Consider the following 25,152-nt stretch of genomic DNA (forward strand, 5'->3'; position numbering starts at 1 on the left):
CCCTTTAATTTTGGGGTTTCTTTTAGGAAGTTTTTCCTTGTGCGATGCGAGGGTCTAAGGACAGAGGGTGTCGTAACCTGTACAGTCTGTAAAGCACACTGAGACAAATGTATAATTTGTGATATTGGGCTTTACAAATAAATTTGATTTGATTTGATTTGATACTATATATTTATGAAGGGGGTGATTTGTTAAATTTGCATTCAAGTTTGAACTACCTTACCAAAATAATATATTATTCACAATAAATCCAGGTTTTCTTTCCCACCTTAATATCCAATATAGATTATTATTATTAAAATGCTCTACATTTATTTCTTTAGAATAAATCCAATCATAAATAAATGCCTACAGTTTCTCGATGAATACACAGCTGTAAAATAAAAGTTAGGATGTTTCTTTATCAGATTAGCAGAACTTTAAATCAAAGTTAAATATAGTCTAATATATCCTTGGATGGATATATTAAATCCAGATTTCGAAGGGTATGTCATTGCATAATGGGAATGATACATATTGTATTCTTATTGCAATGTCTGCAAAAACAAAAACAAAACATTGTTCTTGTTAGGCATGGTACATTACTTTGTTGAAATTATTTCTTAGAAGATTATCAAAATAAATAAATAATTGAGTTCCTCCATTATTCAAGTGCTGTAATTAGTGTGTTGGTAATGTTTTCTATTATGCTATTACATTTTGTAGATAAACAATTTAGATTGAATCAATTTCATTGCTCTTGCTTAAATATATTTCCGTCATTGTCTAATAAATGAACAAAATACTATATACATTTTTCCTCATTCTGCTTTGTGTATGGGCTTTCTTTTAGTCCATAAGGAACATGGGGACTGAATTGTGTTGGTAAATCTCCACAATCCCTATCAGAACTAAATAGGTAACAGTGATAATACTGAGGGCTGCACCTCTGAAGCACGAGGGAACATCCGACAAAAGAAAAGCCTGTTCAACGTTCAAGCTTTGTCATTTTGTTTCATGCATTTATTCTCGCGAGAAAACGTGGTTGCCAAGGTACCGGGCACGCGGCGTCTTCCAAAAACTGTAAATGGCCCAGGCTGACCAATGAGGACCTACCCGACCGTACCAAGTGGGTATCATTTTAGGGGCGCGCTAAATGGCCCTCTTAAATAAACTAAAATGTAAAAGAAATTCAGCATTCAAGAATCACCGAATAGACGTCTGCTGAAACACATTAATCCCTTAATTCTTTTGGAGGTTGTTTTGTGTTTCATAATCGTACATTACAAAGCCCAGATATGTGTTACAGAGTTAGAATTTATTCATGGTTTCAGCCGCGCCACAATTGAAAGTTTCTGTGAAAGTGGACACCATCTGTCGTTGATATATAGTCAACACCAACCGTTACATCTAGAAATACCTGCGTCGACACATCACACATGACAATTAAAACACCTTCTTCCAAAAAGAGCTGTAGACACGGGTAAGTAGGTATTTTCTAATGAAAGTGGTCATGGGGAATAACATGTGGCTTTTGTTGTGGGCTAACCTGGTTTAGCATAATGGACGTTTAAATTAAATGAAGAAAAAAAGCAGTGAAATTAAAGAGTTTGAAGTCTTTCGCGGGCCCCTCGCAGTTAGTTAAATATGTCGATGGAAGCCAAAGTAGTTCGTTTCTTTTGACGCTGTGTCAACGTGACGTTGTACGGCAATAGTCTTTCCATTCAGTACCAAAGGGCACTATCTTTGCTTCATTGTTGCAAGATTTACAACATGGCCATTTGCACGAACTGCAGCCTGCAGTGAGTCTGTAATCTCTGAGACCACCTCAGTTCCTCTGTAACCCTTCTCAGAGATGACTTCACTGGGGAGGGGGTGTTGTGAAATGTGCCTGTTAGCTGTGATTCCCAGAATAATGTAATGCAAAAAACATGATGCCTATTGCATAAAATGAGGAAGCCCACTTGAGTACTAAAAGGATATGAGTCTAGTCTGGTTTAAAGGTCACACAAGGCTAGTTCACACTGTTGGACTGTTGATGTATTTACACCATGGGGAGGTGAGCAGTTATTCTCTCTCCATCAGAGGAGGAAGTTGAGGTCTGAGATGTGCTGCTGTTGAATCAGATGTCCCTTCCTGTATTAGCTTGGTCCGGAGTCAGCTTAACAATCATGACTTTAAGCAGATGGGTGAAGTTATATGTCTATTCTCCTCTTTGCTGGGAGGTCAAAGGTCAGCTCGAGCCCCAGAAAGTTAACCTAATAATCGGACTATTTTTGTTTGACCATGCCTCTGTTGATTTGAAAGACATTCTGCTGAGCTACTGTGCCAACCTGTCACATTGAAGGGGACATGTGATGATCATTTTTAGGTTCATACTTGTATTTTTGGTTTCTACTTGAACATGTTTACATGCTTTAATGTTCAAAAGACACGTTATTTTTCTCATACTGTCTAAATATACCTATATTGATCCTCCATCTGAAACGTCTGTGTCTCTTGCATGTGACATATGAAATCTAAATGTCATGTTGAATCTCATGATTTCTGACAGACGCAGCCCTCAAAAACATGAATGTTTTCTTATTTCACAGTTTGTGGGTTGGTAGGATACCCAAATGTATGTGCACAAGTACTAAAATAGTGAGTTTTCCATAATATGTCCCCTTTTAAACAGAACATATAACGTGAGAAAAGTAGAAGATGTATGATGGCTTAATAATTGCCTCATTCACAATAGACCTGCAAAAGCTGTTCACCTTGGGCAATGGCAACAAACACACCATCTTGTAATTGCCATTCCTAATCATTCCCAGGCCAGGAATGTGCATCCTGCAGTCTACAAAAGTTACTTTGCTTGTCAGCGTGGAGTCTTCTTTTTATAGGCCCCTCTGTGAGTGAGCGTTCATCTTGAGAAAAACAAGTAAAAAACGTTGGCTGACTCTGTTTCTTATATCTAAATGGGAAAAACATACTACCTTTTTTAAACGTTAATAGCGGTGCGTGACACTGTGCATATAACGGTAGTGCAGAACTGCTGACTGTTATTCACATTTGTCTTCTAAAGAATCCACAGAGACTTTGTTTCCTTCATTTAGACAAGGAGAAACATCAAATGGGATGAAGAGTATGGGTTGGTGATGTCTGGAAAGAAGCTTATGGGGGTTTTAACTGAAGACAGGCCCACCACAGCCAACTAGTGTCCTGTCCAGGGGATGTCCTTTTACATCAGTGATATCAAAGCAGGACACGAGCTGCTGCTTATATAATGCACTTGGAAGATGTTGGCTGATTATTCTCCACTGGTAACGGAGCGTTTTGTCTTATTCAGTGTCTTAGATTCGCCTGATCAGCAGCTTTGAAATGCTGGCGGGCAAACTAATTTTAAACTCATGCTTTAGTACTTCTGATTAATTCTATAGGAAAACAGTTTTTCTTTTAAAGGAACGAACACAAAGATGTTCCTGTTTGCCACAGATTTTTCTCTTGGGACATGTTGACTCTTTCTCTCAGAACTAGAGCTGAAACAATAAATTGATTATAATCCATCGACAACTATTTCGATAATATTAATATTAATCATTTGAGTCATGTTTGCTTGTTCCAGCTTCTCTCGTGTGAGGATTTGCTGCTTTTCTCTGTTTTTTATATCATTATAAACTGAATACCTTCGGGACTGTTGATTAACTAAAACAAGACATTTAAAGACGTCACATTTGGCTCTTGGAAGCAGTGGTGAGCATTCTTTGTTATTTGCTGACATTTTATAGACAAAACAAATAATTTATAAAAACTTATGTGCAGATGAGTCTATAATTAAAACAATTGTTATTAGAGTACACTGAACATGTTTTTTTGTCTTTACCTTGTGGAATATCTCTAATGTTGGACTTCGTAACTCCTGAGGCTCCAATGAGGAAATACTTCTTAAATGTTCGGGTTAAAAAAAATATAAATCAAGAGATTAATAATTTTGTGGAAAACACAAACACTTTATTTATATATTTGGCCATTGCATCATGTGTGCTTGTAGATTTTCAAGTTATTCTCCAGTAATTTACCATGTTGGAGGTTTGGTCCATGAGATTTTCTGTCTTTTCAGTATTTTGGTCCTAGCGGTGTGAATTTAGCTAAACTTTAGGGAATCCTTTCTAATTAAGGACTATGGTAGATGTCATGGGCTGTAATATAACAGTGTGTGCTTAACATAGCTGCCACACAGACAGACATGCTGGAACATTTAATCTCCTCTGTTACATCAGCCTGGCTGTGATGGCATGCATAATAGAGTATCTAACCACAGTTGCTAATGCTAGAGATGTTCTCTGTTTTCGCTCAGCTCATCCAGAAGGTCTAAACCAAGCCTGTGATTAGCTGGAAAATAACATATTTTCCGACCAAAACCTACATACTATCCATCACAATGAAAAGCCAGAAAATAATGGTCTTGTGGCCGAGGCTAGATTATGCTGTGGCCTGTAATACTATAGCCAACATCATTGTTGCAGAACAACATAGGGAATGTGTTTTGTTTTCTTTGGAGACTGGCCAATCTTAGATTTTACACTTCTAAATGCATGCAGGGATACGAGTGCTATTTTGGTTGAGTTTCCCAGGATGAACACAGGGCGAGTTTGGTTGGAGAGTCAAATCCCACACGGTTTCAGAAAGAAGTGTCTCAGAAGCGGCGTGGCTTCAGTTCTCACACTGACTGTCTGGCTGCTGTCAAAGTGCTGCATTGTTTTGCTGACTGTCCTGCTGACTGTCCTGCTTGTCTGTGTTTGTCTTCCTGTCTGTATTTTTCTAGTGTCCTGTCTGTCTGTCTCTGTTTGGCTGTTGTCTGTCCTGTGGTGCTACCTGTATTTGGCCGTTATTGCTGCTCTTAGCACGTAGCTTTGCACGGTTTATCTGCACTGCCATGAGATGATGAGGTCATCTTATGTTGCCCAGAGTATCACACACACACACACACACACACACACACACACACACACACACACAATCTGGCATGCTACAGTGCTGTTCAAAGCACCCATTTAATGTGGTTGAAATAGATTCTTTATGTAATCATTTACATACTGTATCATAGGCACTAAATAAGCTGCACATGATAATGCATAAATACACTCATGATGAGCAGTAATGGCAAAAGTATTTAGATCTTTTAGTTAAGTAAAAGTAGAAGTACCACATTATAAAATAACTATATCACCGATAAAAGTCCTGCATTCATAATTTTATTCAAACAGAATTACATAAATATAATCCTCCAGAATTTCATCATATTAAACCCCATTTCTGATAGTATTTATTGCTGCCGTTCATTCTGCTATAGCCATCAAATGTATTTCCACTCATTAGTTACCTCTCTGCAGTATATAGTACTCTACGTTGTTAGTGGTGCAGCGCTGGATTCAGATGGCGTGCATTAGGGATTCACAGGAAATAGCATACATTGGAAATCATTTGTGCGCATGCCCTTATGTCGTGTAATGCTGTAATCCAGAGGAGCTGAACAGCTGGGCCAAGGCATTTTGAAGAGAAAACATATTTGTTTCAGTCCAAGTGTAGTTATTTTCATCATGCAATGTAAACTCATATACAAGTTGCTCCTCTGTTTCTGTTGTATTTCCAACAGAGTAGCTGCGTAAGTGTTTCCTGTCCCCAGGGATAAATAAAGGTTTTTATTTTAAATGATTTAGTCATTTAAAATTTAGTTAGCACCAGTAATTACAGCTGTCCCCAAATGGAGCATAACTGACATTTTAAGGATTATATCTTTAAAGTATCAACAGTAAAAGTACTAATGAGGCAGAAGAATGGCCCCTGTCAGTGTATTATATCTATAATTGGGTAATTATTACCGATGCATTCATGTGTGATTATTATTTAACTTTTGTAGCTAGTTGAGAAAGAACTCATTTTAACTATGTTATTCTGGTGGGTATTTAAATTTGTAACACTGCAACATCATTTATAAACTGATCTTGTTTATATATTGATACCACACATGTATGCACACACATGTATGTTCTAAATATAATCTTGAACTTTAAAGTGAAAAGTAACAGCTGTCACATAAATATAGTGCAATAAAAAGAACAACTCATCATCGCATAGTTTTAGGAAATGAAACACCATCAGTGATTAAACTAGAGAGGCGTGATATTTCTATCAGCTTTGATAGTTTGACTCCATTCTGACTTTTAAAGAGTGCAGTTTGCCTTCTTGTCAGCTTCAGAGGCAGGTTAAGCCCTCTCTGGCCTAAATATCCTAGACAGTAGGAGTCATGTGGCCGGAGTTCCCTTCTGTCATTGGCCCTTAGGTGCTCCCGGTTTGGTCAAGGTATGAGGTCAGTGTGCCTCCTTGTCCCGGCAAGCTGTGTCTCTAGTTTGCACTGAACTCTGGAGGTCAGCAGCTCAGGACTCGCATACAGATCCCTCACATGAAAACGGCTCGTCTTGCTTGACAGAGTGAAGTTGTGACTCAGAGACAAACCGACGGCACTTTGCTCAATGAGAAGTAACCGAGGAAGACCTCTGCAGCATGTTAGTGAGAATCCTGCAACAGCGGAACTGGCCTTCACATGAGAAAACTGTTATAAAAGGCTGGCTCAGAAGGACATCAGTCTTTCTGTGATCTACTTACTTTGTTCTACTTTGTATTCTGTGTTTGCCAGGTGAAGGAACACGAGTGGTGTCTCAGTTTGCTGCTATTTATATGCCGACAGCCCACACACAGTTTGAGTCATTAATCATCATTGTGTCTGAGGCTGTGAACCAGACAGTTAAGACTGAATCAACTATGACTGCATATATACAATATCTGGTTTGATGAGTTTCACAAAGCGTGTGCCCATACACACCCACAACAAGTGAGTTAGAAGAAGCGTTCGCATGTGTGTGGGAATGCGTGCGTATGTGTTTGCTGGTGTATTTTTGGAGGATCTCCCCTCTGCCCTACCCTTCCAAAGACAAACGAAAGCAGTCTCTGGATGCCGGCCTTTCTTTCATCATGCCCTCCGGTTTTTCAATTCCCAGAAGGCCATGCTTCCTCACTGCACGTGACGGGGACTCTGCCCTTTGCCTGTCGTCAGCGCCTCTGGCTGTTTTGAGGCCGCTATTTAGCAACATGCTTCTTGTTAACCATTATTTACCCTGCCCCCTCCACACCCACTGACCTACTAACCAGGGAGCTCAAACAAACAGCTTTTAATGTGTCTGTGTTTCAGATCCCTGCTGTTGAGTGTGTCACGTTGGATACACTTTTACAGTACATATTTCTATGTAGCTGCAAACTGTCTGCATAGTTGCACGTGAGGGTGCAAATTAACTGAGAAGAAAAGGTAAATATGTGTTATCGACTTGTGACGTCTTGTTGTTTCTTTTTGTCAATTTAACTGATGGATGCTTTCTTAAACTGAAACTTTACAGAGCTAACAAACAATAACAAAATAAACTGTTGTTTTTAGTTGATACATAAACATATACTGTGTACCTTCAACAGACTGATTTGGTGGTAGCATATTTTCTCTTGAAAGTTTCAATGGTGCTCCAGTTTTACACATGAAGTTCAGTTCACCTGTCTCTAACTTGTGAAAACAATTTGAGTTGTAGTTGTCTTCCGAAGCTTTAAAGACAGGGAGCTTCCTGAAGTCTGATAAAATAACCTTGATGAGGGGTTATCTCGGATCCTTCATCCGGTTAAATATATAGTTAAAAATGACCAATATCTAAAATGTGTATCGTTAAAATGTGGCTTATAACTCGATAAATTTATTATTTATGACGGCTTCTGTCATAATTGATATTATGTATCCAAAAAGATTTAAAAAACAAATAACTGGTATATTAATCAATAATTAAAATAATCATTAATATCCGCTCTGATTATGTAAATTGTAGGATCCAGTGTTTTGGGCGTTTGCCCCAAACCAGAGATTAAAAGTCATGATATACTGTATCTTCCTGCTTCAATTTTGATCATTTAAAAAACAAAACATGTATTGAGTCCCATTGCAATACTAGATCACTGTAGGACCCTTTTTTAATACAGAGTAGAAGTGGGCGCTATGAATAAAACATCCTAATTTAAATGTGCTTTTTGCAGGCTGGCCTGCAGTTCAAGCAGAGACATTAAAGGAGTAGCTGCCTGTGTGAACTAATCCAGACTGATTAATGTTGCTCTTTTTGTGAAGACATATAGATGGTGTCCTTCACTGTGCCAGGAGCATCTGTTGAAGTAGGTCAGGGTAAAATGTCCGTCCAAGGATTGAGGTGGGTATGAAGTTTATTTAGAGGGTTAGGGAGTTTATTTGATTTAAAGAATGGGTCAAGGTCTTTGAAACAAGTCACATGTTGCCCTAAAGAACTCTAAATGTGTATACAAGGCCACAGTATTTGCTTTGCCTGTTGCAGCATGCTTGAACATGTGAAAATATATTGAATGTCTGCGTGATAAGAAGTCCCTTTTTTGGAATTTGAATATCAAGTGCCATGCCATCTATTGTCATTCGTGCAACAATCCCATTTACATGGCCCAATGGCCCAATTCAAGACCTGAATTGCAAATTTGAGCAGATAGGTCTATGGACCACAGGCAACAGATCACCTGCGTCATTACAAAGAAGTCTCAGGATTGTTCTCAGTCTGATTTTCTTAGGAGATTGATTCCAGTTTGGTGCAGTTCGGTATGTTCACTAACTCTGAGGATGCAGGGTGACAGACCAGGCCTGCTTGAGCCTGCCAGTGTGTAATGTGAGCAGTAATGTGAGATGTGGGCCTGGTGTGTCCCAGCATTCATAGAATGTGTGTGTGTGTGTGTGTGTGTGTGTGTGTGTGTGCACGGCGCTTATGATTTTGGTATGAGAGAAAAGAGCTCGAGCTGCAGTAACTTTACACTTCTCGCCCTCTCCACTGGTCACTATGAAAAGACATTTCCAACTGATGATTCAGAAACAGAGAATTGTGAATACCGCTAACAGTGTGTATTTAATTAACATCCAGCTGGGTGTCAATATAGACTCATCATTGTGTGGGTAAGTGAGCATCTGTGAATCGTGGATCACAGAGTATTTGCCCAAATGAGAAGGAACCACACACTCACACTAATACTCTTAATCCGTCTGCCTCCTCTGTGTCTCCGAGCGAAGGTGTGCATTCTCATGGAGGTGCTTTGCCGCTGCCACAGGGCCACTGGGATGCTCACAGGGTATTGTGTTGAAAATATTTCCCCCTGACACAGAGATCGTTTAGCTTTCAGTAGATGTGAAAAGGACTGACAGAAGAGGAGGAAGAACGTTTAAGAGAGTAATGAGACGGAGAAGCCGTCATTTCTTATTTATTTTTTGTCAGTCAGTGTGCATTGCATTATATTATTGATATTCTAACAGCTGGAAGTCGAGGCCCTGTCCCTCTTTGTAGGGGGAGAGGGACAGGGAAGTGGCAACACTTGGGGATCTTCCCAGAGTGAACCAATGTCTCTGGAGGAAAAAAGGAACAAATAGTCGGATCTTCGCATTGAACAGCCAAATCCGATTTATATACAAAAATTCTGACTCGGATATAGCCCTACTATCAAGACAAAAGTAGACTTTCTGCAGAAGAAGAAAGTAGAAAAGATATATGAGAAGCGGAACAGAGATGATGATCTATGATTATCAGCCAGGCCCAATCCTCGGAAGAAGGAAGGGAGCAGAGTGTGATGGATGGTGTTAACAGAAGGTGTCGAAATTTGTTGACCAAGCTGAAATGTTTATTGTCCTATCCCATAGACTCCCGCTGTGTGTTTTTGACTTCAGAGCTGCCGATTCGTTTTCCTCTACAGTAAGGAGTCGGAGTGGAAGTCCGCTCCCTGCTGTCGCCTCCGGAGAGTCACTGACCACTGCATGTGTGTGTTTGACTTTAGACTGGGTGTGAGTGCCTAAATCTGTGTGTATACATGTATTTTAGTGTGTGTGTGCCACAGGGAGATTGGTCTGGTGCACCCCGCCCTGCTGACTCCTTTAAATAAGCACCACTTGTGTATGTTTGGACTGTAAGGAGCGAGGGCAGCTCGGCCACGGTGTGCAGGAGGTGAAATAAACTGCTCATGGGAATGGATAGAAGTGCATTTACTGAGTTATTTATTCTATTAATTGGACACAAACCTTCATATACAAACTCCCAGAAATCCTCTTGAGGTATTCCAGTAGTTAAAGCTTCTGCTGAGCCACTGTTTTGCAGGCCCTAATGACTGGATATCCTTGACCACACCTCCTTCCTAATAATCCTATTATTATTTTTATTTTATTCAGCAGCTGTGTGTTTGCCAACTTCCCTTCCCTGACTGACTAGAAAATATTTATTATCTCAGACAAATCTATTGGATCGGAAATGTTACTTGGAATAAGTGGAGTGTTTCCTTTGGTAACCCCGCCTAAACTCAGTCAATGAATAGTGTTTATCCGCTTTCTTATCCTGAGGTAAATGTTTGTTCTAAGGTGTTATGTCTAGTCTTATAAATCTGAAAATCTTGTGCTTAAACTCGCTAACTTCTATTTACATAAAAGTATTGTTTATATATCAAACTGATTTAAACTCTGCGAAGATAGGGTTTTTAAATAATATGCCCCTTTCATTATGTAAATAGGATGACAATTCTACATTTTCTCCTGTCTGAATAACCCCCCAAGTCACATGTCTATGAAAGGATTGTCTTCTAGGAGAAATCAATTAATTGATTAATGGACAAATTATTGCATTCTAGTAATATGTCTAGTTATATACAGAGGAAGTAGTGTCAACTTTACCCCAGTCTGTTCTGCTACCGTTTGTTTGGAATAAAGGCGTGCACAGCAGAGTCTTACAAAGTCTTACAAGTTTGGAAAATGATTCATTTTAACTGTTATGTTTTCAAGGTTAGGAATATGCTTTCATTTGAATATACTCCCATGAGAAATGATATCATAATATTGTGATACAGCTACAAAATCACTCATCAGCTGAAAGTTAAAGGGGTGGGGGTCTGGCACGTGGCAGCTGGGAGATGCTTTCGAGTGGCGGAGCGTAGTAAACAGACTTAATTTAAACATCATAGAAACTAAATAAAACTCACCAAACCTTGGTTAGGTCTTCACTGTTCCAACAATATGGTCGAAATAAACCCTTAATTCACCAAAAAGGGCTTGAATCTTACTCTTAAAACTCTGTCACAGAACCTGTGAAACAGCCTTTACAGGTAGTGTTCACACAGCTTAATCTGTCATTTGTGTCCATATTGAGTGTTTTCTTCCAGATGATCGCTGGTGACACTTTATCTGCTTTTCCTCTACCACTACATTATGGTTACAAAAATGAATCGGTGCCCCAGTAATATGTGTGTCACTGCTATAGCTGGTGGAAAACGGCACTTCAAAAGAAACACAGGATGATGAGAAAGTGTCGGGAAAGATCATGTGACTACGAGGAAAAGCACTCGCTTCCTGCTTCTCGACAGAGGGGGCGGAGTGTTCGCCTGCAGTGGGGGGAGGAGGAGGAGGAGGAGGAGGAGGGGAGCATATGAGCCTGAGGAGCAGAGAGACGCTCAGGTTAGTGTTCAGTTGGCTCGCACACACAGAGGAGCGCACCACCAGTTTACCCGCACATCAACGCTTGTGCAGACTCGGAGCTCCTACCTGCTTCGTTCAGTGCAACCGGTGCTTTGAAGTTTCAGCTTTCTGGTTTTCCTGGTTTAAGATCTTACTGTCTGACTCGTACACATCATGTAAGTAAACTTTACCTCCTGTCCTGTTCACAGATCACAGTGGGGAAAAAAATAATTCTGTTTGTATGATGCCCTTACATTGGTTTGGCTTATTTTGAAGCTAATGGTTGAATTGTTATTCTATTGTTTCTGTATGTTGCACTTTTGTTTGGCTTATATGAAGCTAGTGTTCTGCACTTAAATGATTTCACCTATTTGAAGCTAAAGCAAGATTCTTGCTCTTTGGAGTTGTATCCTCATGATTGTTTGCACTTATTTTAAGTCGCTTTGGACAAAAGCGTCAGCTAAATGAACTGTAATGTGTTCACTGTGGAGTCCTGCTGTGTGTGGACATGGGCTTGTGTTTGTGTGCTTAGAAAAAAAGGGGGGCAGGCTTGTTGCTCTGGCAGGTATCGACAGCAAACTTTACACTTGAGAGGGATGTTTTCACTTCAATAGATTTTCATTTATGGCCTGTTTTATTATAGATATAGACATAGGATGTTAGCAAGAGGATAAGTATTTATTGTCACAAAACAATACGTAACAATTGAAATGCTGTATATAATGGTCAGCTATCGTCTCTTGCTGTGTCCCTGCCTGTGCTTCCTTGTCCTTGAGATGGAATGCCAAATCTAAAAATACTGGTCTTGATTCTAACATTTGGCAGCTCTGCTCCAGGACTCTCCGCTGTAACGGCGTGAGAAGCTGCCCGACAGCCTGGCAGAGTGCATGTATTATACTTCTGACAAGGTTCATGTTGATGTTTAATTACAAGAAGAAAAGGAAAGTGTTCCAGAGTGTTATCATGGCAGATGTGCGTCGGTTTATCTTGCAGACTGTGCTGATAAGAGTCAACGTTTCATGAGCTCATCTGTCTCCCATTTCTCTCTGAGATGCATGGAGTTACTTCTGTAGCCTGTAGGTGATGTGTATGGGAGAAGCCACAACCTCAGGCTGCTGGCTACAACAAACAGAAACGTACGTGTGTGTTGTGTGTGTGTGTGTGTGTGTGTGTGTGTGTGTGTGTGTGTCTGTGTGTCTGTGTGCTGTGTGTCTGTGTCTGTGTGTGTGTGTCAACAGTGAGGCCTAGCCATTGAGGCGACTCCACAGTGACCACTCTCCCTCCCACCAGTGTGTTTCTCTGTGTGTGTGGTGGTGGCTCTGTAGCTGACTGAGGACAGCAGTATGTGATTGCGTCCACCCCTGCGTGTCTCTGGAATGTGTTCATCACCACGTTGTTTGGGGGGGGGGGGGGGGGGGTATTTTCTCTCCCTGAATGTTCTTGTTTGCCTTCAGGCTCAACTGTTGCAACATAGAGTGTGTGTGTGTGTGAGAGTGTGAGACCTGACAGAAGCCTCTGATCCAAACACACACTTGAAATTACACTCATCATCTCCCAAAACATCCACCGATCAGTTTGGGGGTACCATCCCAGTTTCCATAATGAGCAGAATTCCTTTGCTGGTTCAGAGTTATTTCACCCTCCAGAGTCTCAGAAATGCCAGAATTTCAACTGGTATTGAAATTCTGAAGGGTTGTAATCCTGCATGCTATTTATACAGTATAGGTCAAATAGAAAACAAAATGTCGTTAGAATAAAACAAACAAATAGAGGCAGTATTGTACTTCTAGTTGTTACTTTTTGAATGGGAATTATATCATTTACAACTTTTTAAACTTTAAATACAGAATAGAAAATGAAAACTTTTTTTGTATTGTATTATGTTGTTCTTGTTCATGTTGCAATGCATGTTGAATCAGATTTCTTTTTCTAATGTATTAGGGGTTTAAGAAACTATTGGTACACTTAAGTATTGTAATGTTTTATGTATATAATATATATTATGTTTTGTGATATTGTATAAATTCTCAAAAACAATATCAATTTTGAATTAATATTTTACATGCAAAGATTTGTGGCAGACAATGTCTCAGATTGCACAAAAAGCAGTGTTGCAGTGTCGCATGTTGGATGTTACAAGGACTGATGAATGCAAATGCAGACCCCAGTGTTCTGATGGTAAAGTCACATTTTATCTTATGGTGGTGTGTTCTCTATGCTTTTGTTATGACAATTTTCCTACAATTAGACTAAAAGAATTGCAATAAATCGCCTTGTTTACAGTATTGCAATATATTGAATTGTAAACCCTGTATCATGATACATATTGTATCGTATTCCCAGATTTTTGTAAATGCATTTTAATGCAAATTTATTTAATATGGGAAAATGGCAGATGTTGTTATATGTTTGTCTCATCTGCCGCGTTTAGTTTCCCCGAGGGAAGACTTAGCCACCTGCTCTCCACTGATTACCTACTCAGTCAAAACTCTCTTCTCCACACACACACACACACACACACACACACACACACACACACACACACACACACACACAGAAATGGGGATGCTGACATTCATGGATGCATAGCTACACATGAGACAGGATGTCATTGGACCCCTCCTCATCCCACCCCTGGGTGTAATTGTGCATGGATGTGTGTGTTTCCTGGGGCCACAGGCGCAGACAGTGATGGGCAGAAGTGGAGGAGGGGGGTTTAAGGGGAGAGAGTGGGAAAGGGCCACACAAAGATCAACCTAGATGCTATAATAACTGTCTGCTTATGGTTCAACGCTTGTTTTTGCAGTGCATATAAGAGTTGCATAACCCTGTAGTCCAGACACTTCAGTCATGCATGTCAGGCAGTGGAGTTCTCCACCCAGCCGAGTGCTGTTCTCAGTAGGAAATGAGCAGCATGGCCGGAGCTGATAGCAGTACAGCACTGTGTGGTGAGGCCAGGGCATTAAGGGTGAAATCCCGTGAGGTCTGGTGCTCGCCTCTCCGTCTTCATTATCTTGTCTTTGGAGCTCCCTAAATCAGCCTGGAAGGGGCGTGACTGATAACCTTTTGAACTCTTCTTTTAAGCTTTTTATTGACTTACGAACTGAAGCTGGGGTGTCTCAGTGAGGTGAGGGGCTGGTGTTGCATGCACATCCTGTAACTTTTACACCTAGGTTATTGTTGATTTGATGAGGTTAGAGTATCATTCACCCAGAACATACAAGGAAGGTGCTTAACTGAGTTAATTAAGCCTGCAGTGTAGAAGTGGCAGCCATGATCAGAGTTGATCAGATCATGGAAATATTGAGGGACGGTCCTACATTCAGTACTTCCTCTCTTATTTCCTATCCTGTCTCTTGTCCACACAGCAGCATACTGTTCCACAGCACCTCACTCCAGCCATATCACAAAGACGACACATATTTCTATGACATTGCATGATGATGTTGTGTTCACAGGACACTTATCTTGACTTTAAATATCTCAAAAACTACATTCATGGTACCCAAACTATGAATCCTTTTGAATTTGGCAATATCCTAAGTTTTACTTATTTTTTACAACCTCAGCTGTGCTTTGTTTAGTTCTAGAAAATATATTGTCTGTTGTTTACTGTATTTTCAAATAAAGGCAGAACTGATAAATATAGAAACTCTTAACATACAAACGTTACAAGGCTTTAGTGAAGTCTATACTCAGGAGACTAAATTGTTATTTTTTCTCTTTTTTGTTAAACAGGGGTTAGATTGGGTCAGTACTACAGCTAAGTGTGTGTGTGTGTGTGTGTGTGTGTGTGTGTGTGTGTGTGTGTGTGTGTGTGTGTGTGTGTGTGTGTGTGTGTGTGTGTGTGTGTGTGTGTGTGTGTGTGTGTGTGTGTGTGTGTGTGTGTGTGTGAGAGAGTCCTCTACAGCAGCTGCCAGTGCATTGTGTACAGGCTTCATGACGAAGAGGCAAGTCCAAGTGCCCAGAAATAGATGAGCTAAAGTCACCGTAGAACAGCAGTCAGACAACACACACACAGTCAGAAGCAAACACTCCAACTGAGTGTGTTTGTTTGTTTTCATACATTTCCTGTAGTGACATGCGTCATAGTTTCCTGCTCGTCCCTCCAGTGGGAGACGAACCTGAGAAATCACTGCTGATGACTAACTCGCCACAACTGCCCCCTTTTCTCTGTCTGCTTGGGGTGGAGGTGACTCTAATTCTGTACAAAGAACATTTGTACAGAATTATTAAAGGATTTCAACATTATCACCGTATCAGTTTTCACTACACGATTATCGTGGCCAAAAATAATTCCAGATTACGATAATATCGCAACATCTATAGAACATTTCTGTCAAATTCGTCTTTAACTTTGTTTATTGTGCGTTTTGTCTCTTCTTTTTTTTTTGCCAAATGAATTCCGGACAGAAGGAAACAATGCTGGATTATTTACATGATGTGTATTGTTAACATTATGTCAATATTTCAATTTTCTTTTAATATCATGGTTATCGTCAATACTGGTTTGTCGCCTTTTAACGTGTATCTCTCTGCACATTGCATTCTGAGCAAGATACTGAATGCCCTCCAGCTTGTTTAGCTCCAGACCTCTGAGAGAGCATGAGTTTAATTCCCCTTATCTCGTTATCTATACTTCCATCTTTGATTTAGTCCACAAGATTAAAGATGTGTTCTTCAGTGTCTATGTGCCACATTGGACAGGAGGGGGTTTCTGATGACCTCGCTTTAGGTGGGGTCTCTCTTGTTTTCTACACAATCTGGGGTCAATGTCCGCTGGGACCAAGGCCACTGCGATATGGCAAGCCAGCTGGCATCACAGACCACACACATGAACGAACCTTGTTCCTGTCCCTCAATGTTTGGACCCTCGGGGGGGGGGGGGGGGGCTGTGGGCTGCGCTGCATCTTCCTGTTTATTTAGTCATGATTGAGAACATTTTCTATGAAGAAAAGTATGAAAACTGTCAAATCTGGCCTGTGTTTCCCGTTCCTCTTACCTCTCCTACCAAAACACATTTCTTCACGTGTCGCTGTTTGCTCGTCACAAAGTAACTTATGGCAAATTGCTCCCAGCATGGGCTCTCCCTATAATTACACTTAAGCAGGCCGGTTGGTAGTTGACCACAGTCAGCTGTGGTAAAAATGGAGTCATCTCTTCCTTTCAGCTGGAGCTTCCCCTGCGACCCTCTGCAACATGTCTGCTCACTGAGATCAGTGCACGCTTTTATCTTTCTATTCTTTCTGTCTTCCTAACATATTACTCACTCGCTCACACACTATGAAACACAATCTCTTCCTCACACACACGGCAGACATCATATCATTATCCGCTAATATGGCGGTTGGAAAATGTCCAAAGCAGTCAGATTCATAACAACGCAGTAGTTAACATAGTTTTATAATAATCGAACCAAAGCCAGTTTCCATTGCGGAATAGAAATATCATTCCTTGGTCTGTCGCTGTGATGGCTGCCTGTGGTGCGCCTCGCTTTTACAGACATCAGCTGTTTGTGTAACTGCAGAACAGAACATGAGTGGAAAGCAAAAGACGGAAAGTTAGAAAAACAAGAGCGACCGACTGAGAGACCTTTTTGTTTCACAAGGAAATTATTTCTCACACACACACACACACTCACACACACACACTATGTGGCACCTTTTTTATTTCAGAGGTGAAAACACTTTGGAATGATAAAACTCAAAGCACAGCACATAGCTGTTACTACTAACTCTGAGAGTAAATCACATTACGTTTACTAATGAACCACACCACATGTAGGTTTGGATCCAATAAACACATCTGTTTTGTAATATATCTTTTCTTTCCTAAGATATGTTCCCTTAGGCTCCGAGCTTAGAGTCGCGTCACCAGCAAAACAATTGTTTCCTCTTGCATTGCCTTTTTCCAGCAGTTTTTAGACGTGCATAAAAGTTCATATATTCTCATCTTTTCAGCGCAATATGCGGCGTTGCAACGAGAGGAAAAAGGATTCAATCATGTAAAAGCTTGATGGTTAAAGGCACATGTGACATCACTGTACTTGAATGTAATTCTTCTCACATTATCAGTCCAATTTATCTTTTTTTGGTGTGAACGGATGTACTTGGAGTACATTTAGTTTTACTTGGTGCTATCCACTTGTGATGGGATCAGGAAGGACGCATGATAATGCCAGGTGTCAACCGGGACTCATTTTGTAGCTCCATCAATTCACACCTTGTTTGGTGGCAGCCAGCGGCCTTTAGCTGCCTGAGCCTGTGCAGTGAGGTAATGAATGACTATAGCTGCTGTTTTAGGAGTGACTATCCAGGCTATTTGCATGTAGATGGCTATTCTCAATGCTAATGAAGGGAGGTAACTGTTTGCATTTACATACTCTCAAGTATGATCGCCATGCAGTGAGAATTCATTTACTAGTTTTTATTTGACCTTTTTCAGGCCTTTGCTCCAGCTTTTGGGAGCCTTGTTTCAACAATAATTATTGTTAGTAGTTTAAACTCTTTCTCCCTCCATGTCTCCATCTCTGGGTCCTGTAAGGTAACAAAGAGAGTAAATAATGAGCGGATTATGTGATTTATACAGTAGTTTACATGCACACAGCTGCACACATGTACTTGCATGGTTGTGTTTTATAGTGTTTGAACTGGAGAGATATCCCACGATTCCCCTTAGTGTTTACATGATTTTTCCACTATAGTAATCATGTTTACTGTGTCTGTTTCTAGTCAGGAATGGAGCCTTTTAAATGACATTGTTATGTTGTGGAAAAGACAGAGAGGAGGCCAAGTTAGTGTTTGTAGACTTTTTAGACCATTAAACATGTTATTGGGACCTCTCTCAAAGTATTTATATCTATTTGTACCCATAGGACAAAGACCAGCCAGAGGTTGGCCATTCTTAAAGAAATTGTTAAAGAAAGTTTCTGGATTGAAAGGATGTGTTTTTTTCAGTTGGCCTCTGTGAGGGTCATGACGAGGCCTCAGCATATTAACCTGAGGTGGCTGAGGTGTAACCAGACATGTGTCCTCACTGGTTCTGGTGAAGTCTTTCTTTAGGATGGGTTTACATGAATGGACGCATATCCAACCATTTTTAAGATTACCTTTTAGCTTTTGCACTGACGCTGGTGTTGGTCAGTGTGTGAGTGGTGAGGAAGAAGGCCTTTTTCCTGGTGTTTCAAAGTGTTATTAAAGCCTTTCCGTTTCCTAAGTACTTCCTCTTCTTAGTGTTTGCACCTTATCTCAAAATATCTAACTGCAAATTGACATGTATTGCTTGAGAATTCAGATTTTAAGACAGACTTTAATGGCTGTATTCAAATATTCCGTACACTGGTTACTGTTACTGTATGTGTGAGTGGCTGGCTCCAGTTTTTACTGTGGACTTTAGTGTGTTTACTGCACTGTGGTGCTAAGGTCTTCTAGCAGGTGGAACAGCAGTGTTGCATCATGTGCATGGTTTGTTGACTGACCACATACATTAATTAGTGTGTTAAAGGGGAAGTCCACTGATTTGACACATCTGTTTACAGGTGCTGTGGAGTACTACTGCATTTCTGCGCAAAATACCGCCTAATGCGATGTTATCAACATGGCTAACCTGGCTAGAACTGGTATTGCTAACTTTTCCAAATTGTTGTTCTGGAACATGGTCAACTCGGGTGTGACGTCATTCCCAGCTCCAATTTCCGATGTAACGTAGCATAAACCAAAAGTCCCAACTGTGATGATGTCATCATCGTCTGTGCGTCTCGTGGGTCTGTAACTGAAACTAACTGAACAATCCCTCCTTTGTCTAGAAGATGTAACATTTTCTTCTCACTCGGATAATTTTCTTTATCAGTATTTCCATATTTTCACAATAGTATTTTTTTGCTCTATCCCCTAAATGTACTCCCTAGAGGTTTACCCAAAGGCTTCTGGTCGCTTAATGTTTGTGAATCTTATTTTCTGTTATGTTAATGTCTTTGTAATTTAAGATGGACTATTTTAAACTCTTCTTTGGTCTGTCACATAGTCGAGATGAAAGCAAAGCGTGTGACTGTTTGTTGCACATCTGTGTGTTTTCAAGCTCTTGCAGTTCCTGAAAGCAAGTGTGTGTCAGTGTGTGTGTGTGTGTGTGTGTGTGTGTGTGTGTGTGTGTGTGTGTGTGTGTGTGTGTGTCAGTGTGTCCAAGTCTAAGCTGTCATGGTTGCTTTTGCTCTTTCTCTCTGCTGCTGGTCTGCTGTACAGGGATGAGAGAAAGAGAGAGGGGAGATGTGGGGGAAAAGGGGTCACATGTTTAGGAGACGGGAAGGAAGACTGCTATAAAAAGACTAATTAAAAATGTGCGGATAGATGTGTTGGAGGTGGAGGTGAGGAGGAGGAGGCGGGAGAGAAACGCGCCCACTGACAGGGTGTGATGTAACCCTGGAGTGTATGTTGTAAACGATAAGAAGCGGGGGAGGGATGAGCAGCGGTGAGGAGTGGAGGAGTGTTGGAGAGAATTGTTTTTATGGGAAATTAGAGCTTGGAGAAAGAGGGGGAAAAAGATGAACACTGTGTCAGCAGTGCTTTGAATTCCTAAAACCCAGAAATAATCCAAAAGTAAGTGGGTGCCAAAGGGAAGGAAAAAAACTTTCCCTGTCTGTCTTTTGGTTTCTAAAGTAGCATTGTATATGTTAGCCAATTTTAATACACTGTAAACATTAAGACTAAGGCTGGAACTCACAATTATTTATATTGTTGGTTATTTTCTCAATTAATCAATTTGGTCAGTGTTCCCCAAAGCCGAGGATGATGCCCTCAAATGTCTTCTGTTGTACCCAATTTAAAGATATTCAGTTTACTGTCATAGAGGAGTAAATATTAACATTTAATAAGATGGAATCAGAGAATTTAGACTTTTTTCCTTTAAAATGCCTCAATCGATAATCAAAATAGTTGTTGATTAATGAATAGTAATTTAATTAATCTGTGCAGCTCTAATTATGACCATAGCACTACAAGCACAGGATAAATAATTAAAATACAAATGTAACCAGGATTAGACTTGGAATAATGTTAAGTGTGTCTCTGTTGTTCACACAATATCCACATGTCTCCACTTTGTCTTTTCTTCTGCGCTGGTGAAGACAAAGAGCTAAACAAGGAGAACAGTTGTGGGCTTTCAGTGTTTTTCACAATGTTTTCATAGCACCCCGCTGAGCTTGATGCAAGTCAATGTAAAAGATTGCAGCTGTTTTGCCCGTTGTCCTCCTCTCTCTTTTCTCTCCCCCCTTTCTCCCTTTCAAAGAATTTTCATTTGAATGAAAACCCTGCCTCAGTGTTTTGTTGTGCTCAGAGGGGGAGGGGTCCCATTGGTCAGAATCCAGTTTGAGGTTGACCAATGGGAGCGCGCCTCCCGCCCCCGTGCCCCACTGAGGCTCCCAGCCTGACACATGATGATTCGCTGGCTGGGAGGAGTCAGACTCTGTATTAAAGCCTGTCCCGTCTGCTCCACTTCAGTTTTGTAGAGAGTCCCCGTCTGTCAGCCGGAGAAGTGTGTGTGTGTGTGTGTGTGTGAGTGTGTGTGTGTGTATCAAAGTGTGTGGATGCTTTTGTTAATGAGAGGCGGGCAGAAAACGGAGAGCTCGACTATTCTCTGACTTGGACTTCCATCTCTTTTTAACCCTCTCCAGGACGGTGGAGCTCTCCAGCTGAATTGCCGGACAGCTTTTTGTGTCGGATCGCAGCTGGACAGGCGGACGGGCTTGACAGACGAGTTTGGACAGAGATCGTGAAGGAAGGGGATCTTAAAGGCTGTTGTGTTGCCGGTGTCATTGACGGCTGATCTACCAGACCTGCATTTTGGATAAAGAGCTCCCGTCGGCTGCACTGTGGCTGACCGGTGACCCCGATCTGCAGACAAACCCCCTTCTGGGTCACTGCTGAGCTAATAGAGGTGGTCTGGCCGGGCCTGATGTGGAATTTGACCCCGACTGACCCCGTCCCACAAGTAGCCTTTCACTGAGCCTGGACTCAGGATAAAAGCGCAAGAGGGGCGACGGAGAAGAAAGGAGTAAGAAAAGGAGAGAAGTGAGAGCAGAAGCACATCGACTGGTAAGGAAGTTTAAAGGGGGCTCTGGGTGCAAGGGAGGGAGGCGGGGGAGGAGAATGGGAAGAAAAGAGAGGGTACAAAAGAGCTATTTTCTTAAGCTTAGTAAGGACATGTGGGAGCTCTAAAAGGATGTTCGTTCACCATTAAAGCCCCACTCTCACCCAACTCTCCTTCTGTCAGTTCGTCTCTCGTTTGTCCACAACATTGTGGTTGCTATAAATCCCTTATTGTTAACTCAGTAAATACAGAGTGTTACATTGTCTTTTTGAATTATTTGCTTCCTTATAATTTAACATAATTTTAGTTTCAAAAAGGTTTTGACTGAAAATATTCTTTTCTCTCCGTCAGCTCCTCCAGTATGCCGGTGGAGACCCTGCGGCCGTCAGACGGCCGTCTGGCCAGGGTCCCCTTCACCTCTGCCATGCCCTTCAGGATACTTAACAAGGGTCCGGACTACTTTCGTCGTCAGGCTGAGCCCGGTGCCCGTAAACTGAGCGCTGTAGAACGCCTGGAGGCCGACAAGGCCAAGTACGTGAAGAGCCAGCAGGTGGCCCTCACCCGCCAGGCCCCCATCAAACCACCAATCATCCGGAAGCCCCTCATTCCTTCAGGGATGATGCTTCAGTGCCACATCAACACTCCTCCAGCCCGCAAAGTCCCCCGCTGCCCAGCTGATGTGGAGAATGGAGGAGGGAGAGATGGACTGGGAGGAAGAAGAGGACCTGCTCTGAACTTGGATATTCTGAATAATCTTATCAATGATGTATGTGATGGACCAATGCCCTGTTCCCAGTCCTCCTCCTCCACCTCCCCCTCCCCCTCCCCCTCCTCCTCATCTCCTTCATCGGGAGCTAAGAGCATCGGCAGCAGCCTGTCAGCAGAACAGGAGAGGAACAACCGACCTCTCAACAACCTCAAACCGTTGAATCACAGCACCATCAACTCCTCATCCACCTCCTCCTGCACTTCCTCTCCACTCAACAACAACCTCCGGCCCCTGGCAGCAGAACCCACCCGCCGTCCGCCCCCTGTTCCGGCACGAGTACCCCGCATTGGGGTTCCAGTACCTTATAGCTCCCCAAACTCAGTGACAGTGCGCAGGGTGGACGTTCGGCCCCAAGCTGAGATAAGGAAGCCTCAGAGGGCCCTTCTGCAACTCAGGCCCAGACAGACTGCCCAGGGCCAAGTCGCACACCCCCAGGTCCCACCTCCACCACCTCCTCCTCCCCCCTCTCAGACCCATCCCAAGCTCATCACCCCCTCTAAAACCCTGCCCTGCCCTCCAGTCTACCTGCCGCCGAGTCCCATGCTGGTCAGAGCTGGCATGATCCCGCCTGCATCCCCCGCTTTCACCCGGATATCGAACGCCAGCTCCAAGGGCTCCGCCCGTAAGCACCCATCCTTGCACCGCTCCAAGTCGGACCTGAGTGACCGTTACTCCCGCGCCACGGCCGACCTGGAGCGCTTCTTCAACTACTGCGGGCTGGACCCGGGGGAGGTGGAGGTCATGGGCGGAGTGGAGCGCTTCACAAGAGCCAACTCGGACATAGTGTCCGTCTCCAAGCTCCGCAGCGTTAGCACGCCCAGCTCGGACTGTGGGGACGAGGCGGTACGGGCAAGGGAAGATGGGGGAGACGAGGACGATGGGCCCGCCAGAGCCAACGAGCGGGTCCCCTACGGCATCTCTGTCATCGAGAGGAACGCTAGAGTCATCAAGTGGCTGTACGGCATCCGTCAGGCGCGAGATGTTAACAACGCCGTCTCTAACGTATAGACTAACAAGGACTTGGAAGGAGTTGAAATAACTTGAATGAAGAAGCAGGGAAGCAGTACTTTTTGTATGTATACATACGTCTGTAGAAGGGAAAGCCCATCTTCTGCTGCCTTACATCACGTTTAGGATAATCCAGTAGTTACTGTTTTCTGTTTCCTGTGAAGGCTCACACTTGTTTTGGAAATTACACATCAGTGTTTGTTATCCGGGCTGCAAGTCAGGACTGCTTCCCTGCAGGACAACATGGACCATACATTTCCCCGTTCCTTCACTTGATCTTGTTTTAACTATTGGTATATGAAAGCAATAATAGACATGGTATAAATGATGATGGTGAGGATGAAGGCAGAGGATGTTTGTGGTTCCTCATGTAAAGGTACTGTGTGTGTGTGTGTGTGTGTGTGTGTGTGTGTGTGTGTGTGTGTGTGTGTGTGTGTGTGTGTGTGTGTGTGTGTGTGTGTGTGTGTGTGTGTGTGTGTGTGTGTGTGTGTGTGTGTGTGTGTGTGTGTGTGTGTGTGTGTGTGTGGCAGAGAGGTCCGCAGCACAATGCCGCTGGAACTTGGCTGTAAACTGCCGGAGACTGATGCTACACAGCGCAGTGACTGTTGAGAAACATGTTGATACTGTGAAACTTCACAAAAAAAAGCTTCCATAAAACACATTTGTATTTTCAAAAAACCTTTTTGTCTGTAAGACTGTTATTATACAAATTTCTGTCAGCATGCGAGTGAAACGTTTGTACACATTTATTTTAGGGTTCATCATGTCAACAAAGCACACACAGATAATCACGGCACAGACTTACATTCAGGAGAATTAGAGTGAACGTGGGAGCAGCTGCACTCAGTGCTGTCTGTAACATTGTCTCGCCATGTGTTTGCATCTCAAACATGGTCTCATGTCAGGGATTCTGCTACTTTAGTGCAGCGAGAGAAATCTGTTTACCATGTATGTCTCGGCACACACGAGAGAGCGAGTCATATGATAAAGGTTGATCTCATAAGTGGATGGTTGAAGTAAGTGTAGCATGAAAAAGATATTTTGCCTCCAGTAAGAATGGAGAGAAAATCTAAGGATGGGTAAAATTGAAAAAAATAATCTCATGGATGGAAAAAAAAAAGATATCTGAAAGTTTCTCAGGAAAGATGCACTTGGCATACTAACGAAAATGGACCAATATTTATTTGGATAATTTAATGTATTTTTTAATATTGGAAAACTTTCTGTACAGAATCTTTGCTCTTAAATGCAATCTGCTCATATGGACAACAATAACAGTGTATGTAGGATCACATTCAAACACAAGCGCAGGCACCAGTAAGTGTGAATGTTGTAAACCGGGGAGTGCCAGTGGAACATGCTCTGCTCTGCGGGGAGTATTACAGAAAGTGAGAGTGTTGTGTATTTATTTGACTTTCTGTTTGTCACGGTGGGAGCAAAGAGAGGAGGTCTGTCTCCCCCTGTACGAGCTCTCCACCCTCTGTGTCTAATTCATTTAACTTTTCAGGATATTCAGTGTGAGCAGCCAGGTTTTCCTCTTCGTACGAAGAGCCGCGTGCAGTCAGTTGAGAGGGCTGGAGAACACGACCGCAGCGACGGTGAACAAGGCGTGCTGTTGAATCCGGCACTGGATGCCCAAAGAGTCTTCAAGTGAGAGATCCAAAATGTATTCTAAACAATTAATAAAAAAATGTTAAAGTATGTTCTTGTTCACTGTTTTCTCTTATTTTTCTGGTCTGTTGACTTAATA

General features: G+C 42.0%; 1 protein-coding gene across 2 annotated transcripts; it reads left to right on the forward strand.

The window, feature by feature from the left end:
• Positions 1-1,130: 1,130 nt before the first annotated feature.
• LOC115011319 (protein FAM110A) lies at positions 1,131-24,671 on the forward strand. Of its 2 annotated transcripts, none has more exons than XM_029436429.1 (3): positions 1,131-1,462; positions 21,210-21,630; positions 21,977-24,671. In XM_029436429.1, exon 3 carries the CDS (start codon positions 21,987-21,989, stop codon positions 23,400-23,402), a length of 1,416 nt encoding a protein of 471 aa, XP_029292289.1. In that variant the 5' UTR covers positions 1,131-1,462; positions 21,210-21,630; positions 21,977-21,986; the 3' UTR covers positions 23,403-24,671. The 2 variants fall into 2 exon arrangements, with proteins under 2 accessions (XP_029292289.1, XP_029292291.1); XM_029436431.1 differs by lacking the exon at positions 1,131-1,462 and adding an exon at positions 11,558-11,721.
• The last annotated feature ends 481 nt before the right edge of the window (positions 24,672-25,152 follow it).

Source organism: Cottoperca gobio, chromosome 7 (assembly GCF_900634415.1).
Source record: "Cottoperca gobio chromosome 7, fCotGob3.1, whole genome shotgun sequence".
Classification (NCBI taxonomy): Eukaryota; Metazoa; Chordata; class Actinopteri; order Perciformes; family Bovichtidae; genus Cottoperca; species Cottoperca gobio.